At 41.1% G+C, this 19,468-nt stretch overlaps 1 protein-coding gene and 1 non-coding gene across 5 annotated transcripts in view; one reads left to right on the forward strand and one right to left on the reverse strand.

Moving 5' to 3' along the window:
• Clasp2 (cytoplasmic linker associated protein 2) overlaps window positions 1-19,468 on the forward strand; it is a 179,612-nt gene that overhangs the window by 31,588 nt on the left and 128,556 nt on the right. For all 4 annotated transcript variants that reach the window (XM_051140338.1, XM_051140335.1, XM_051140336.1 and 1 more), the window contains exons 6-7: window positions 2,276-2,373; window positions 15,014-15,084. In XM_051140338.1, the coding sequence (XP_050996295.1) occupies window positions 2,276-2,373; window positions 15,014-15,084 (169 nt within the window). The remainder of the gene's footprint in view (window positions 1-2,275; window positions 2,374-15,013; window positions 15,085-19,468) is intronic.
• LOC127184514 (small nucleolar RNA SNORA17) lies at window positions 4,547-4,676 on the reverse strand. Its single transcript, XR_007830152.1, has one exon. It is a non-coding gene; the product is annotated as a small nucleolar RNA SNORA17 (small nucleolar RNA).

Genomic DNA, 19,468 nt, shown 5'->3' on the forward strand with positions numbered 1-19,468 from the left:
TATCTTATTTAAGCTGTAACACTAAAGACAGAGAAGGTGGGTAGTAAAAAAAAAAAATGCCTTAAAAATTTTAATTAAATGAGGGTATGGCTGTTTTGTCATAATCTACTGGGTTCATGTGATCTTCCTGCCCCATCTTCTCAAGTACCTAGGACTACTGGCCTCCCCGCCCCCTTCTCTTTCTCTTCCCCTTCTTCTATCAGAGTTTGTTTGTTTGGAATGAGCATAAGTTGCTTGTCAGTACTTGGGCTGATATTAGAGACAGAAGGAATGTCATGGGTAGTACTTGAGTTTGACAGAGTAAGAGAATCCTGGGTTCCCTCTCTAGTCCACTTTATGTTAACTGTGACACTAGGCTGTTACCCGCCTACATGCTTGAACATGCTTATACAAGAACCATTGCTGGTGTTGAGACCCCTGTTTAAGAGGGAAGGCCTCTGTGCCCATGGTCTTTCTCTACCTGTCTGGGTGTTTTAGCCAGTAGATAAGGGTCTGCACTACGTCATCCCTTCCCTGAGTCAGTTGTTTTGTTTCTGCAGTTACCTATGAACTAGCTAGGGCATTTGGAGTGACACCAAGTAAGACCTTTCCTTCTTACAAGTTCTAGCTGTCCTTATCATTTTTCTCTCCAATATCTATTTTATTTATAGATAAAGGTTCTCCTCCTCTTGCCCAACCCAGCCTCAAGTTCTTGAACTCAATTGATTTTTCCTACCTTAGTCTCCCAGGAAGCTAGGACTGTAGGTGTACACACCTGGCTCTTAGTTGTTCTTTGACAGTGAGTTGTGCAAAAAGAGTAAGCGTTGTTTTTCAGATTGTTCTCTTTAAGCCCCATTTCCCCCCTCTTATGTAGAATATAAAATTTACCATTGCAACTATTTTTAAGAGTACCCTTCAGTGTTTTTTTTTATCACAATTTACCTGCAAAACTTTTACCTCTTCAGAAGTCAGTCTATGTACTCATGAGACAACTTCCTGCTTCTCTCCCCCAGCTGCTGGCAACTACCATTCTTCACGCTAATTTGACTACTTGTCCTTTTTGATTGATCCCATTTAGTATGATGTCCACAAGCTATCCATGCTGCGAAATGTATCAGAATTTACCTCTTCTTTCTGAGGTTGAATGGTTTTGTTTTTTGTTTTTTATTAACACATAGGCATCACATTTTGTGTATACAGTCATAGGAGAATGGGCATTTTTTGTTTTGTTTTGTTTTTCTACCTTTTGACTATCTGAAAATTTTTAGAAATACTGTTGTAAAAATATCTTTTTGAATTCAGCTCACATTCTTCAAAGACAATTAAAAATTTTTTTTTTATGTTTATGAGTGTTCTATCTGCATCTACATCTGCATGCCAGAAGAGAGCATCAGATCACAGGGCACCAGATCTCATTATAGATGGGTGTGAGCCACCATGTGGTTGCTGGGAGTTGAACTCAGGACCTCTGGAAAAGCAGACAGTTCTCTTAACCACTGAGCCATCTCTCCAGCCCTTTGAAAGACAATTTTATTCTAAGAAAATTAATTAACTGTACTTTAGGTTAATGCAATTACACTTTTTTGAAATCCCAATTGATAGCTTTTAGTCACAGATTTCTATTCACCACCTTATTTTTTTTTCCTTTGATAGTAGTAAAGATTGGCCTTAAGGTCTCACATATGCTGGGCAAGTGTTCCACCATTAAGGTCTTACCCTCTTCACATGGGTTTTCTAGAGCTTTCTTGACAGACCTTTGTTTTGGCTTTTTATTAATAATGTATCTTATAATTTCTTCAAGGACTGAAGATATTAAAACCAACGTGTGTGTGTGTGTTGGGCGGGCGGGGGGGGGGGGGGGGGCGCGCGGCGGCTAGGGAAATGACTCAGGTTAAGCGCACTGTCTGCTCTTCCAAAGGTCCTGAGTTCAATTCCCAGTAACCACATGGTGGCTCACAACTATCTATAATGAGATCGAGTGCCCTCTTCTGGCCTGCAGTCATACATGCGGGCAGAGTACTATATAAATAATAAATAAATAAATACTAAAGGAAAAAAAAGCTGGGTGGTGGTAGCGCATGCCTTTAATCCTAGCACTTGGGAAGTATTAGCATGCGGATCACTGTGAGTTGGAGCCTAGGACAGCCAAGGCTATACAGAGAAACCCTGTCTTGGAGAAACAAAACAAACAAACAAACAAAAAACACAACTTAGAGTTGTGCTAGTTTATTGTTCCCTTAAAAGGAAGTATGTGGCACATCTAAATTTCTTTAAAATGTCTTGACTTCTTTAACAGGTGAGAAATGCTGCAATATCGGCTGTTGTGGAGATTTATAGACACGTAGGAGAGAAGCTGAGGATTGATTTGTGTAGGAGAGACATTCCCCCTGCTAGGTAAGTCTTCCTAAATTCATTTTTTTGCTATAGATTTTTTAAATTGTAATTTTGTTTACTTTATTAAGGTAGATATTAGAGCTGGGTATGGTGGCACACACCTTTAATCCCAACGTGTGGGAGACAGAGACAGGCAAGTGTCTTTGAGTTGGAGGCCAGCCAGGCCTGCAGAGAGAGTCAGGTGAGCCAGGGATCTATAACATCTACAGTTTTAGTATTCTGAGTTTTCTGGAACCAACTTATAGAAATAAAGCTGTACTGCCACGTATTGGCACTCATGTAGCTTCAGGGTTTCCTTCAGCTCTGTTGTGTAAGTGCTTGTTGTTTTCGTGGTAGGGTGTGTGTGAATTGAATTTTCTTCATAGATAGTCCTGTTACCTGCAAAGACGGCTTTATTTTTCATAGTTTGTACATTTTTTACTTTTTTCTTCCTTCCTTCCTTCCTTCCTTCCTTCCTTCCTTTCCTTTTCTTTCTTTCTTTCTTTCTTTTTTTTTTTTTTTTTTTTTCCTTTCGAGTCAAGGTTTCTTTGTGTAGCCTTGACTGTCCTGGACTCACTCTGCAGACCAGGCTGGCGTTGAACTCACAGTGATCTGCCTGCCTCTACCTGCCTGAATGCTGGGATTACAGGTGTGAGCCACTGCACCCAGCTTCATTTTTCCTTCTTGTCTTTATTACGTAGGCTTTCCTATGTGTGCTGTTGAGAAAGGGTAGAATGGGAGAGAAACTCTTGTTTTAGGAGCTATCGTATGCCCCACAGTATACTCTTTTTGTCTATACTTCTTTACCTGCAAACATTCATTGCAATGACTTGTTGGTCTGGTAGTAGGCTTCTGGGTTCTGCTGCTCTGTCAGTCCTGGAACCTCACTGGGAGTCTTCTTGTGTTGTTACCCTGTGTCATGAAGGTCCTGTAGTTTTAGATCTATAGGACTGGCCCCTTCATGCTTTCCAGCAGTTCATCAATGGGATAGATGCTGGGGTGGGCCAATTCAAAGCCCTAGATCTGGTCCTGAGAAGTATCTAAGCTGGTTCCCCAGCAACTCTCCTTCCCCCACCCCCAACCAGGGCCAGCTCTACCCTGCTGTCCAGGTGAGGTGCAGGACCTGCTTTCCTGAGTGCTGCAGCCTGTGAGAGGCATGGCCAGTTCTCCCACTCTCATGACCCTGGGGCTAGCTCCATGATCCTGGGACCATCTCTTCTGCCTGTCATAGATGTCAAGGGATGGGAGAAGGGCATCTCTCCTTCATCTACTCCACTGCCCAGCAGGCAACAGGCAGTGTCAGCCTTTTCACACTCACGTCCTTGGGGTGGCTTACCTGCGTCTTCATAATTCAAGGTCAGCGCTGCTATACTGCCCAGGTGAGATACAGTGCCCATTCTGAGTGCTGCAGCAGGTAAGGGTCAGGGCCAGCTCTCCTGCTCTGATAACCTCAAGACCTCCTTCCTGTCATAGGTGCCAAAGGGTGATGGCGCATTTCTCCTTCATCCATGTTACGTCATGGCATGTAAATGGTGGAGACAGTTCTCCCACTCTCGTGTCTTCAGGCTGCCTTACCTGTAACTCCCACAGTGTGCTGCGTCTGCTCTCCTAAGTACTGCAACTGGCCAGGGTGAGATCAGCTCTCCTGCTCTCATGTCCCCAGGCTGGTCAACTCTTCCACCATGCCTAAATGCGGGGTGGGCCTGTTCTACACAGCCCTTAGACATTTAACATGTCCCCAGGTGGCAGCCCAGGTCAGGCATAGCCACCTGGCCTTTGGTGGTAACATACTCCTGCTGTTGCAGGGCCATGGGCCCAGACTTGGCCCCCAGTGGCAACACAGGCCAGGATCCCACCATTGTCCTGTGTGGCATCACTGGCTACTCACGTCAGGCTGTTTCTCACTACTCTCGAGTCTGCAGTTCTGCCTCTTTTCATTGTGCTCAGTCTTCTGTTTCTCTTCCTCACTTAGTTGCTCCTCTTACTGGTGCCCAGCCAGGGTCTCCAAGTGTGGGGGTCATCTCAAGCATGGCCGACTTCCCCAGGCCTGTGCAGTGCTGGACTGGTGCTCATCTCAGGCTCACTTCTGCCCTGGCCCAGGGTTCTTCTAGTCTCCAGCTTGCTCCCTATCCTGGGAGCCCATGGGGCCCATGGTGCTGCACCAGCCATTGTCTCAAGCTTGCTTTTTTCAGGGAATGGTAGACTGCTAATCATTCAGATGCTCATAGGTCAGAACACTGAGTGAAGACAAGGCCTCTCTCCTCTGCCACCTACTGATGCATCTGCAGCACAGCAGCCCCACCTGCAACGCCTCTAGGGGCAGACCACTTCAGTATGTAGAGTTAAAATACAGGTCAGTTGTGGATTTTAAGTGTGAAGGTGGGCTGAGCAAAGTGTTTTGTTTTGTTTTGTTTTCCTGCAAATTGTTTTAATAGCTACTCCTAACATTTTTTTCCCTAGAGCCTGTGTTACAGCCATTTATTTTCCACTAGTATTGTTTTGTGGGTATCTGTGTTCTGAATTTCACCAATAGTTTTTATTGTTAGTCTTATTACTAATCTCCAGTTTCTGGTGGTAATATATTGTGGCTTCATTGTGGATATATTATACATATATTTTGACTACTGATAAAGAGGAGTGTCCTTTCATATCTTTTTGTCATTTGGCTCTTTTTAAAATTTGGGGGCAGGGCAGGGGCTAGTTTTTTATACAAGGGTCTCTAATATATGGCCCAGGTTGGCCTTGGACTGTTTTTATATAGTGTATATATATTAAATATACATGAAAATTGGAAACTACAAAGAAACCATCAGAAAAAATACAGTTAGAACGTAGCTACCACAATGAAAGGGGATCAAATGAATCATCAGCTTAAAGTCATTTCTAAGTAGATGTGTGCGGACAGTAGTGTAAGCTCAGTACTACACAACACCACACATGGCCACTGAAACAGCTGCAAGTCCAGGAACAAACTCTCATCTTCATGGTCACTGACACGTATTAGCTGTGCTAAGACCTTGCAGAACAGTGGGGGGTACTTGCTGTGTACTCCAGGTACCCCAGGTACACCCCTCACACCCAAGAGTAACTAAAGCATGAGTCAGAGGAGCTAAGTACAAAACACTTAGAAATTACTAGACAGTTTTTTAAACAGTTGAAACCAATCATATGCTCCAATAGAGTTTAGCAGTGTTGCAGCATACAGAATCAGCTTACACAAATCAATACACCTCAGTAGTTTTTCTTTATACCAACAGCAAACACAGAGAAAAAGATCATGAACACACTCCCAGTCACAGTAGTCTCAAAAAAAGAAAATATCTAAGAATGAACAGAACCAAAGAAGTGAAGGACTTCTACAGCAAAATCTTTAGACTCTGAAGAAAGACAGTAGAAGATGGAAAGACACCCCGTGCTCATGGACAGGTAGAATTAACACTATGAAAAGGATCATTTTATGAAAAACAGAGTCAGTGCAACTCCAGTAAAATACCCATTTCATTCTTTACAGATACAGAAAAAAAAATATATTCTAAACTTCATATGGAACCACAAATGACCCTGGATAGCCAAAACAATCATGAGGAAGCAAGCAAACAAAAACCAGAACAGTGCTAGAGATATTACCATTCCAGATCTTAACATATATCAGAGAACCATAGTAATAAAACCAAAGCAGTGCTGGCAGAAAAACAGACAGGTAAACAGTGGAACAAAATCAAAGATTCAGGCATGAGTACCTGCAGCTTCAGCCATTTAATATATTTTTTAAAGATTTATTTATTTATATATTTATGTATTTATTCATTGTATACACAGTGCTTTGTTTACACATACACCTGCAGGATGGAAGATGGCATCAGATCAGATCTCACAACCATGTGGTTGCTGGGAATTGAAGTCAGGACCTCTGGAAGAGCAGTCAGTGCTCTTAACCTCTGAGCCATCTCTCCAGCCCCCCTGCCATTTAATATTTGATTAACATAATCTGTGAATGATGCTCAGAAAACTGGTGCCCACACACAGAAGAATGAAATTAGACCCATATCTTATCACCTGTACAAAAACTGGCTCCAAATGGATCAGACACCTAAATGTGAAACCTGAAACTCTGAAACTGCCAGAAGAAAACATAGGCAGTACCAATAGGATGTAGGTAGAGGAAAGATCTTCTGAATAAGACCCAGTTTTCCCTAAATTAAGCCAACAGTTGACAAGCGGGACTTCACAAAAGTTAAAACTTTAGTTAATTGCGTGACAAGCTCACAAAATGGGAGAGAATCTTTGCCAGTTATAAGTCTGACAGTACTAATGTCCAGAATATATAAAGAACTCAAAAAATAATGAGTCAGAAACAAGCAAACAAATGACCTATTAAAAAATGTGGGCCTACAACTTGAGCAAGAAGTTTTCAAAAGAAAAAAAAAGTAACTAAGAAAAGTGGTGGCACACGCCTTTAATTCCAGCACTCAAGAGGCAGAGGCAGGCGTATTGCTGTGAGTTCGAGGCCAGCCTGGTCTACAAAGTGAGTCTAGGACAGCCAAGGCTAACACAGAGAGACCCTGTCTCAAAAAACCCAAACACAACAACAACAACAACAAAACCCTCAAAATTTGTTTATTGTTCTTAGTAATTAAGGAAATGCAAATCAAAACAACTAAGAGTTTATCTTACTCCAGTCAAATTACCAAAGATCAATGGACCATCTGACAACAGATGCTGGAGGGGATGGGGAGGTGAGTGGTGATAAAGGGAAACTTACTCATTGTCAGTGAGATTGCAAATTGGGGCAGCCAGTATGGAAATCAGTATGGAGGATTCCCAGTTCAAAACAAATCGGCACAGGGCTCAGGAACACCACTTCTTGACATATGCCCCCAAACTTGACAGCAAACTACACATACAGCTGCACAGCCATGCTTCCTGCTGTTGTATTTGCAATAGTTAGAAAACTGAAGCAACCTAAGTGTCCTTCAGTTGGCAAATGGATAATAGAAATGGGGAACATATAGCCTGTGGACTGTTATTAAGCTGTAAAGAAAAATGAAATCATGAACTTTGCTGGTAAACGGATGGAACTAGAAAAGATCATCTTGAGTAAGGTAACCCAGACCCAGCAGGACAAATGATCACTCTCATCATAAGTTCCTAGCTACGAATCTTCAAGTGAGTACATATCCTGAGTAACTGCAGAAGCCAGCAAAGTAAAAAGGGATCATTATTAGAACAGAGATTGGGTAGATAATGGAGCAGTAGAGAAGGGGGCAAGTGATCTGATAGGGGAAATGGGAGAAACATGGCTGGAGGGTATTAATGATCCACCGTGTGCTAAGTCTATGTACAAATATGCATATATAGTTTAAATGAAATTTTCTTGTCTGGGCTGATAATGCTCCCTCTAAGAGCCGTGTAGCAAAAACCCCAACAGCAGTCGTGGTACACAGGACAGCCAAAGGTACACAGAGAAACCGTGACCTAGGAATTCCTAAAGCATTCAGGTTATTGCTGTTGCCCTTGTTTGTCCCTAGAGGTGGAAGGTGAGTCCCTATTGCTGAAGACACCACACACTTTCAGACACTAACCTAGAGGACCCTTCACTGGAGCTCATCTGAAGCTCCCTCCCTGACTAGTAGTAGCTCTCAGGGTACCACAAAGCACCATGCAGCTTTCAGAGAGGGAGCTAGCCAGCAGGCCTGCCCAGCTGTATCTATGAATCACAACAATGACCAGAGGGACTCAATAACCCTATGGACGCAACAGTGGCGTGCATACCTCGGCAGTAACTAACAGCTCTCTAATTGAACTTAAACCCCACTCAGTAAGAGGGAAATCAGACCTGGTACTGGAAATGTAGCCAACTTCCCATGGCTAGTGAAGTCATGGATTTTGGAGGAGAATCTGTAACCACACCTTACTAAAACAGCATCTCTAACTACATGCCAAATAATGTAGTCTTTATATTCACAAATGAATGGAGTCCCCACCACTCATCAAAGAAACTTCTCTTTGCACCAGAGACTATTACAGAAAACAACAACCAATCAAAATGCAGAGTGCAGAGCCCAGTCCCAACAATATAAATATCTACAAAGTGATTCTCACACCTAAGGCTCAGAGTATTGCTAAAGAGGGGCAGAAAGATTTTAGTAACAGTGAGAGGATCAGAAAGTTTACTGTGAGATTATGTCTCCTAGTAATGTTTGAAGCTATTCCCATAAAGCCGCATTAATATGACTTCCTAAGCATGAGCTGAGCGAGGACAACAATAATAGACATCCCAGAGGACAAGGGATCCTGGGGGAGGCGCTCCACTGACTTAACCCCTCAGCATACACGAGGAGCTACAGGCAGCCATAGTTCTGAGAGCAGAAGTACTCTTCCCCAGGGAAGAGCACATCAATTGGTTGTCCAGTGCCTCTGCCTTAGGTCAGCCCTGAAAACATGCACACAAGTGATATTATACAGATGGAGCAGGTTCTATTTCAGAATATATGTGTGTATTCATATACATTTATGAATGTAACAATAAGTAATGAAGAAAGACCAAAAAATTTGAAAGACAGCAAGGAGGCGGGTATATGGAAGGGTTTGGAGGAAGGAAGAAGAAGGAGTAAATGTTGTAATGCTGTCTTTCAAATTTATGGCTGCTTCTTCATTAAATGTTGTTATATTCATATATGTATATATTAAAGAAATATTAAATATATTAAAAACTATTTATATCCTTAATAAAAATTGGCTTTGTGCTAATTTTGAAATATACCTTAAAGGACATTATTAAAACTTTAAGAAAACCCATATGTAATGAGAAAAATATTTTAAACTAGATATATGAAACTTGCATGTTAGGTTTATGAAGGATATCTCAGTAGCAAAATGACAGGTAATGCTTTTTTGTTTGTTTTTCAAGACAGGGTTTCTCTGTGTAGCCCTGGTTGTCCTGGACTCTTTGTAGACTAGGCTGGGCTCGAGCTCATGGATGATCCACCTGCCTCTGCCTCCAGAGTGCTGGGATTAAAGGTGTATGCCACTGTACCTGGCTTAGGTAATGCAGTTTTTAAAGGATCTGAGTTAAATGCTTTTATTCTTTTCTTTTTGTTTTTTTCAAGACAGGGTTTCCCTGTGTAGTCTTGGCTGTCCTGGAATCCGTTTGTAGACCAGGATGGCCTAGAACTCACAGAGATACACCTGCCTCCGCCCCCCGAGTGCTGGGATTAAAGGCGTGCACCACCATGCCTGCCTGAGTTAAATACTTTTTAAAAGAGAATATACAGATGGCCATGGACACAGAAAATGATGCTGAATATTATTAGTTAGGCAAGAAATTCTGATCAAAACTATATACCTCTCCATGCCTCTGTAGGATAGCTAAAGTGTAAAAGGGTAAAACTTTTATGAGAACCTAATGATAAACAACTTGGGAAAACAGTTTATGACTTGTCAGAGTGTCAATCACAGAGCAATCACAGGACCAGCAGTTCCACTCATAGCTATATAAGCAAATGATAGGAACATGTCTTTACAAAGAAGTGTCTCTATACAAGTGTTCCTGACAGCATTATTCATAGTCACAAAACCGTGTGGAAATAACCTCCCATCCATACGACTATCAACTAATGATTGGGTATTCAAATGCAGTATATCCATATAGTGGAGTAAGAAGAACCCAGGCATAGAAAGCTCTTCACTCTATGATTCCATTTGAAAAAAATGACCAGATATGGTAATTAATAAGTCAGGCATGGTCTACAGCAATAGGAGGTAAATTAATGGTTGTCTAGGACTGGGGAGAAGAGAGAAAATAGGGAACAACCACTGCTAATGTGTATGTGGGTGTTTGTTGAGGTGATGAAAATGTAAAAATTTTCATAATAGTTGTACTACACAGGGGATATACTATAAACCATTGAATTATGCATTTCATTACTTTTCATTATGGTGCTGGGGATAAACCCCAAGGCCTCACACATGCTACACAAATGTTCCACTACTGAGCTACACCCCAGCTCTGAATGACACACTTCAAAGCCATGAAGTGTATGATATTTGAAGTCTGTCTCAGTAATTCCAAAAATAGATGCGCTCTGAAACCTAACTTTAATTTACTATTCTTACCTGGGAACCCAGGAGTGCACTTACATTAGATTGCTTTTCCAAGTCTATCTTCCTTAGCCTGTAAACCCGAACTTCCTAGAATTCTCCTGACCCCCTAAGATGTGCTGTATTCTTTTGGACAGCCTTGTTTTTGCTATCTTTTCCTTCCATTCAGTTTGCTAATCTCCACCTCCCCCTTTACAGTTATTTAAAAGGACCTAGAATCTTTCAGCTCTCTGTTTCGTGTGTGTGTGTGTGTGTGTGTGTGTGTGTGTGTGTGTGTGTGTGTGTGTGTGTATTCTGTTAAGAATGGCTTTTTATCAGGTATACCTCTAATTTCAGTATCCAAAAGGCAGAGGTAGGATGGTCTTTGTGAGTTTGAGGCCAACATGGTCTATAGAGGGAGTGCCAGGCCAGCTGTGGCTGTATAGTGAGACCCTGTCTCAAAAAAATCGTTTTAATTATGTGCTTGATATTTAACTATGGGCGTTGGAGTCTGCAGCAAAATCTATGTAGAGAATTATGTTCTGCTCTTATTTGCCTGCATCTCATTCATTTTTGTTTGTTTGTTTGTTTCTTAGCTTTCTTTATTTCTACCCACAAGTTTTCAAACTGCTCAGCCATTCTCCTAACCTTTTTTTGAGATGGAATATAGAAGAAGAAGGAAAAACAAAAAACCAAACCAAACCAAAACTAACAACAGAAAATCTCCTCTGGGAGCAAAGTGGGAGAAAGCCTATCAGCAGCAGTTGCAATCCACCTTTCGCTGATGTCTTGAAACAAAATATTTATTGCTTCATTTCCTACTGTTTCCTCTATGGCATTAGAAATCAGATTTCCCACTCTGCCCAGTTCCATGTTGGGGGCCACTTGTGGCTGGACTTTGGCTACTTTATTGGCTTCTTTTTGTTATGGGTTAAGGAGTAGCCACACACTGACCACTTGAACACCAGACTCAGATTGATGAAAATTTACTGAATACTGAACTAAAACTGACTGGTCAGGGCCACAGCCTGGATTAGGGAACCAGACTGTGACACTGGTCTGCTTCTAAGGCAGGCTTTTTTTTAAATAAGAAAAACCATAACCAAGTGATAATCAGGCAACCAGGAGGGAAGCAGTGGGGGAGGCAGCATCACATCATTTTGATTAGCTAAGCACAAGAAGAATCCATCTTGTTCTGAGCATAACATATCTAGGTAGCTAGACAAAGTGTTTTAAGCTGATAGATAGGCTTGGGGACTTTTCAGTTGACCACTGTTCCGGGAGAAAGAAGCATAGCCAGGTGGTGTGGCTTTGTTTAAGTAGACCGTGTGTCATTCCTTCGAGCCGAATGTTCAACGAGTATTGAGTTGTAAGTCAAGGCTCTTCAAGCTCCCAGGCACCTCATGATCAACATGGAGACTTAAACACAAAAATGGCTTCTGTTATGTTAAAAAACGAAAGTAGGTGTTAACAGAGGAGCTACAGTTTTAAGCTGGTTACAACACTTTTTTCCTACCTCCCTATCCCACCCTGCTTCTTCCAACCCTCTAACACTAGGTGGGAGAGAAAGAAGACGAAAGTGCAAAGAGGGGCGTCAATATTGTTAGACTTCTTCCTGTTGAATAGAGTTGTTGAGTTCCTTGGGGCAAATTTTATCTTTGTCACCAGGATATCTCCAACCAGCAATACAGCAAACAGCAACAGCAGCAGGAACAAATGGGGAAGAGCAGGGGGAAAGCAGCAGCCGTAATGCCTCTTGGGGCTCTGGCATTTATCTACCTTTTGAAGAATTCCGAATAAACTATCTTTAGCTGGCAAATCACATCCCTGCTAGAGCACAAGGCAACTCGTAGTCAGCTGCTGTGCACAATCTGAAGCAGCCCCATATCCTACATCTGTGATAAAAACATTCACATATCATTTCTATGTTTAAAAAGAAAGCAAAACTTTCACTACAGAGACTAGGATAGTTGTAGGAGGAAAGTGAAAATTGACAGCAAGACGGAAGTGTGAAGTAAGTATTCTCTCTCTCTCTCCCTCCCCCCCCCTCCCTCCCTCCCCCCCCCCCCTCTCTCTCTCTGTGTGTGTGTGTGTGTGTCTAGCCTAGCCTAACCATAAATCCTTGGAGGCTTCCCTTTTCTTTCTTTCCTTTTATTACTTCAAACAATTCTTGTTAATATTGAGCTATTTCAGTTGCATTCCTTTTACTAGTAATGCTGCTTGTCTCTCTTCCTTCATCCATGGGGTTGTTTGTTTGTTTGTTTGTTTGTTTGTTTTGAAACAGGGTTTCTTTGTGTATCCTTGGCTGTCTGGATTCCCTTTGTAGACCATGCTGGCCTCAAACTCACAGAAATGTGTCTGCCTTTGCCTCCCAAGTGCTGGGATTGCAAGCGTGTGTCACCACACCCAGCTCTTGATCCATGGTTTATTGCCTCCTTTTAATTCCATGCTTGCTCCTTTTCTTTTCTGAACTTTCTGTTTGTTGTTTATCGAAGGCAGGTTCTTTCGCCCCTGGTTGGTTTTGAACTCAATTGATAGCTGAGGCTCACTTTTAGCCTCTGATCCTCCTGCCTCTCAAGTGCCAGGTGGGTATGTACCCACCTTCAGGCTTATTCTGAACTTTCTGTCTTAAATTTCCTACTCCCATTTTCCTTATTTCTTGCAAAGTATTGGTCTTAGGCTTTTTCTTTTCGTATTGCAAAGGTAACCCAGGGCTTTATACAGTCTCATTTTCACCCCCACAGCTTTATACTGCTTTCCCCCCCCCCCCCTTCAAACAGCTTTTCTAAATCCTTTCCTTTCTGTCTTTGGGCCATCTGGACATGTTCTGAGGTGTCAACTTTGAGTTTTAGTGCTCCCCTTCATCTCAGTGTCCATATCTTACACTAGAGTTCAACCCCGTGGAGGATTCTGTGTTGTAGGATGAAGTGACCTGTATCTTTCCTTTGCATATAAATAGCTGTACTTGTTGGGACAATTGGGGTTGGAGATGAGGTTAAGGTTTAGAAATTGTTTTATAAGGAATCTCTAGAAATGTTTAGCTAAAAATAGACTTTTCTTTTATGTGTATTTGTGTTTTGCCGCCATGTATGTCTTTGCACCTTGTGCATACAGTACCTGTGAAGGCCAGAAGACATCAGATTCTCTGGGGCTGAGTTACAGCTGATTGTGAATGCCGTGCAGGTGCTAGGAATCAAGCCAGGGTCCTCTGGAACAACAGCCATGCTCTTAACCACTGAGCCATCTCTCCAGCCCCTTTCCTTTCCTTTTTCTTTTTAAATTTTTTCCAACATAATATTTTTATTGATTATTTGGGAATTTGACATAGTGCACCCTGATCACACTGGCTTCCCATTCCTCCCAGGTCCACCTTCCCACCCTTGTGTTCTCCCCCAATATGAAAACAAACAAACCAAGTCCAATGGTGTTGCCCATGAAATATATTTAGTTGTTTCTTTTTTTTTCTTTTTTCTTTTCTTTTTTAACATACACATTTATATTATTACACATTTAGTTGTCTCTTAAAATAAGTATTGGCATTTCAAAAATTATAGGTTCATTTTTATAAGTAAGAAATGACAAGATATGGGTCGAGATTTAAGAAATGTTTTAGGAAATAAAATTATGAAAAATAAAATTATAAAATGTAAAAATAAGCCACAGAAAACCATTTGGCAGTTAAAACACATCAAACAGTGTTCTTTTTCCTTCCTCAAATATATATCATGAATTTAAGAATAACTCATAGAATGGTAAGTTAGAAATTTAAGGAAAAGCAAACTAATTAAAGTATTGATGGCAAGGTTTTATTTTATCCCAAAAGAAGATGTACGTGAATGTAAATGCGCCAAGAAAGTAAATTCTCAGCTCGTCTGGAGTGTGTGTTGGTGCAGCTTCTTCCTCCCTGCTGCTGCTCCTCACCTCGTTCTATAATGAATGCGATTTTGTTTCTAATAAAAAAAAAAAATGGATGTTTGCTGGGCAGTGGTTGATCACTCTTTTATCCCAGCACTTTGGAGGCAGATGAAGGTGGATCTCTGTGAGTTCGAGGTCAGGACTACACAGGGAAACCCTGTCTTAACCCTCCCCCCCAATTTTTCTTTTTTAAGCATCAGTAGTAGTGTGGAAAGAATAAGGACCCTGAATATACATTTAGTGGGATTGTTGTGGAGATAGGTCGCAGCAGTCGAGGCCTCAGATGCCGCTGTACCAGTGTCACTGTAGTTCTTGCCTTCCATCTCCTTAGCTTGATCTTCATAAGCTTTTGAATGATGTCTGAGTGGGATTTGTTACAAGGATAGAACTAGAAATTTTTTTACAGGGCTTGGAGAAATAATTTTGATGAAATTGCTTTGTTGAAAGTTGTCTGTTTCATCACTGGATCTACACATATGGAAGCAGGTCTGTACTTGACTTCCTGTGAATGAAGAGAGTGGGGCTTGTGTCTTCTTCCTCTGAGCTGGTTTTAGGAGGGTTGTATAGAGAATCAGACAAATTCCTAGAATCTTTTCCTAAGAGAGGTGATAAAGGGAGGTGTCTTTGTTCATCTCTATGTAAAAACGATTTATTCTTTTATTCCCAGATTAGAAATGATACTTGCCAAATTTGATGAAGTTCAGAATTCGGGAGGTATGATTTTGAGTGTCTGCAAAGGTAAGAGTTCTTCCAGTTCGTAAACATTTCTGAGATGGCTTAACAAAGTGTTAGACACTAGGTGTGTTTTCGAGCCAAGTATGCATCTTTAATTGCAAAAGCCTTGATTGTGTAGCTTGTAAACCTAGGGGGTGTAGCCGTGGACTCCTGGGTCCTGGGTCTTCACCTTCTCCGAAGCACTGGAGCCGTGAGGATATCTTTCGCAGTGGGATTGCAGAGTAAAGGAATGATGCTTCTGGCCTTACTTTTTGTCTTCGTACTTGAAGGCTGATAACCCTCTTGTGTGAGCTCCATGTGTGAAATGTGTTCTTATAGTCAGAGTAATTATTTTATCTTGCTGTCTTTAGTAGAAATTGTGGGGTTGGTTGGCTCTCTTCATTAGTGTGCAGACTCTGAGTGACAATATGGTAAAGAAACAGCAGGAATTTTGCTAGAGTAGCCATCTTTGTCTGCTTAAGTAGAATGAGGCCAAGTAGAGTTCTTGGAGGTTTAGAATTAGTGTCTGTGTCCACAGATGAGTTGCCATTTATTAGATTTTTGATTCCCTTTTTAAAAGAATAATGTTGATAAATTGTGTTTAGTCTACCTAGATAGTAGTCATTAACACATTTGTGAAAAATATATTCTGTTCCCAGAGATAATACAATTTTTCTCCCAGGTGAGAAATTGGATTAGCTTGACAGAGTAAATGATTTTGGAGGAAAGTCTTGTTGAATTGTAAAGCCAAATAATAGGAAAACTAGTTAAAATATAATGTAGGCTATTTTTCTCTGTGTTTGCTGGAGGTCAGGCTTTGTTGTACTGCAGAGGAGTTGGGTAGAGTGACAATTTGGTGTTACAAAGATTGTGTGTACCTTAATCTAAACTTAGGTCCTAAGCACACATTGACTTCATTGCTACCAGTTCTCACTCAGACAGCTGTTCTCACACCTCTTCTCTGAATAAAGGTGTTTAAGAACTGCATCCTAATTGGTCTAGTACTTACCTTTGTCAGTGTCTGTAACTAGAACAGTGGGAAAAGGAAGAATTGTTAAATTTTGTGACTTGGGGTTTTTATAGTGTCCTTGTGTGTTTCACACTATTTACTTAAAACTAAAGAAACTCTGTGGTTTGTATTATAAAATGAAAGGCGTCACTGTTTAATTGTGGATCATTTTGGAAGCGTGGTTACTGTTGTGTTTGGTGAGATTATTTGTGCTACCTTCTGAAAGGGAGCTTGTTTTTTCCCTCTTCTATTTCTTTTTCTTCTGTTTCTCTCTGTAAATACTGCTGTTTGAGGTTAGAGTCTGGCATTTATTTTTCTTGGAGGAAGTCCCAAAGATTGTCTTGGGGATTATGATCTAAATATTGGAAGTCTAGTTGAATATGATAGTTAAAATTGTCTGTAATATGCACACTGAATATAGAAACAGTTGAGATTTTTCTGTTTCCAGGTAAGATGTTTTTGACATTGGCATATTTAATCCATATCTGTGACTCCGTGTTTGTGGACGCCACACTCACAGATTCAGCCAACCACACAGCAAGTGTAGTTGTGTTTGTGATGACTTCCTCTGTTCTGCACATGGACACATTGGGAGCGTATCATTACTGCCTCAGCAGTGTAGCACAATAGCTGGCTTATATTGCTTTTATACTAGTTACTCTAGACATGACTTAAAGTACATGGATGAGTATCTCTAGGTCATCTCAGATATACACCATTTCATATAAGAAGGGCTTTAGCATCCTTAGATTCCTGTAACTAATCCCCTATTGTTATGGAAGGATGACTCTACTATATTGTCAGTGAAAAATACTTTTATGAATTAGTTACCAACAGAGGAAAGTAGAAAGAGGAAGCCCATTTGTCATGGTGGCAATCTAAGGGCCCAAACTATTTCTCTCACAGCAAGTCCAGACCAAAGACTAGCAAATTCTTTGCTGACGTTCTAGCTGTAGTTCATCTCTTCTTTATAGTCTGCTTTTGGAAGCCTGTGATTTTGATAACATTGCTATTTGGATTTTAGGTTTATCATATCCTACATGCTATAGGCACTTCAGGGTTATCATATCTAGACACAATCTTGTTCGTGTTCCGCTTCATGTTCTTCTTCTCCCCCTCACGCGTCCCCAGCCCCTCATATCCCCCTCTGCCCGTACCTCCCTTTCCCTGCTTCCCCTCTTTCCCTTTCATCCCTTACAGGGTCTCACATGGTCCTGGTTGGCCTCTAACTCTTTTTAGAGAGGATGACCTTGGACTTCTGATCCTCCTGTCTCTTCCTCACAAATGCTAGAATCATAGGCATCTGCTACCAGGCCAGGCTCTGTTTCTCTCCTTAATCTGTTACTTCCCCAGTTTTAGCCATTTTAGTCAGTGGTCCCACTAAGGGGAAACTTGACTTGATTTCCCATTCTAACTGATCAATCACTTTTACCTCTGATCATGTCTTACATCTTGTTTGCTTGTTTCTTCCATGTTCACTATCATTACTCTAGGTCTCTCTTAGTGGTTCCCTCAACCAGTAGAGACTTATGTCTCATGTCAAACACATACATAGTGTGGTAACAGTTAACAGCAGAGAAAACACAGGTATTCCTTGTACATGACATTTGCATTCTTCCTAAGACCCTGATGTCAAGTGGGAAATCATTAAATGAAAAAAAAATATTTCCACTAATATTAATGAGGAAAATTATGGTGCATTTTATTCTAACTCAGGATACTTGAATAATCTCTATGTGTGCAAAAGTATATTAGTTGGTGACTCTTAGAGAAGTTCATACCCATTCCTTCAGGTGTGTCTTTCTTTCCAAGGGACTCTGTCTATTTACTCTTCTGTTTAAAAAATCTATATTTAAAACTTCTTTAAAGATCTTGACTCTGCTCCATTTTATACACATGCCCTATGATGGAACAGGCCTGCCGCCTCAGCTCCTTGTGGGGCTGAGGGAGCAGGGGCACAAGTTCAAGCCTTGTCTGGGAAATTTAATGCAGACTGGGGGCTGGGGCTAGAGCTGTTAGCTTAGTCCTCAGTAGTGCTAAAACAATTGTTAATTGAGCAATGAAAATATTTTTATAGGCTACACTAGGAAGACCAGTAGTTTGTGTAAAAAGTAATTTAATGAAAGGTAATTCAACTCTTTTATTTCAGTGTGTATACACATACATACATACATACATACACACACACACACACACACACACTCTCTCTCTCTCTCTCTCTCTCTCTCTCTCTCTCTCTCTCTCTCTCTCTCTCCCCCCCCCCCCAGAGTGTTCAGCTTTTTGCTGGCTTTGTTTTTATCACAAATTCAAACTAAAAAGTAAAGTTACAGAGAACAAAAACATTTTAGGACAAAATAAGTCCTCACTGTGAAGATGTGTGGAAATGGATCATTTGTACAATAGGATGATGATCCCTGAAAATGCTTCCTCTTCTTTCTTGCATGATGGCCCTACCCAAGGGACATTGTCTTGGGTTCTTCAGATATGGTATGAGTTTTAAATTTGTTCTACATGGTTCTGTGACCAGAAACTATGGCAGATGATACTGTCTTTGCCTGAGACTGTAATAATATGACAGTGCATCTTACAGTATGATGGTTTAGAGTGTTTGTAATAAAAATATAAATAAAGCCCAAGGGATTTCTTGTAAAGGCGCTATAACATTTTTAAGAGTCATCATCTGAAGAAAATAGAATTCTGAAAGTATAAGAACTTCAGTGATGTTACTTCAGCCTCTCTCAAGAAGGAACATTTCAGTTGAGCCCTGATCCATAGAATAACCAGGCAAAGGCTGCTTGTTAGGGAAACACTTTGGTCAGAAGAAAATAGTACTATGAAAGCCCAGAGGTGAGCAGAGAGAGACATGGGCTTCCTGGAGCCCGGCCAGGGAGAGGAGGCAGTGTTTGAGGCGTGTTGAAGAAGGGAGCAGAGCGATGCCCTGAATGTCTGTAGGTCAGGGGAACTTGTGATCAGCTCCTAGAGGTAGGAGCCCCTAAAGGGTTATGGTGTAGAAAGGGGCATGCACATGGGTGACCTGGAGTAATTCTTGCCTTGACTGTTGAGAAACATTCTGTTTCTGTTGCTCATCTCGTGGGTCCTAATGTGTAGTTGTGCACTATTCTTCACTGGGTTCTTTCCTAGTTGTCTTTATAGTGCTCTTGACTTTAGTTTTAAAAGGACTAGTTGAGCAGCATCAAGAACACTAAATTATATCGTCAAATTTGAATACAGAACATTTGGTTTAGGAAATAGACAAGCACATTTGTTTTTCCTGAAGATGAAGCTGGACTTTAATTTTCATGTTACAAAGCAAGTTGGCAGAGTCCCTAAGCACAGAAGAATTAGCTCTTTCCTATTAGAAGGAGAATGGAACTAAAAGTAGGCATATTGTTTTTGGAA

The sequence above is a fragment of the Acomys russatus genome, chromosome 32, assembly GCF_903995435.1.
Source record: "Acomys russatus chromosome 32, mAcoRus1.1, whole genome shotgun sequence".
Classification (NCBI taxonomy): domain Eukaryota; kingdom Metazoa; phylum Chordata; class Mammalia; order Rodentia; family Muridae; genus Acomys; species Acomys russatus.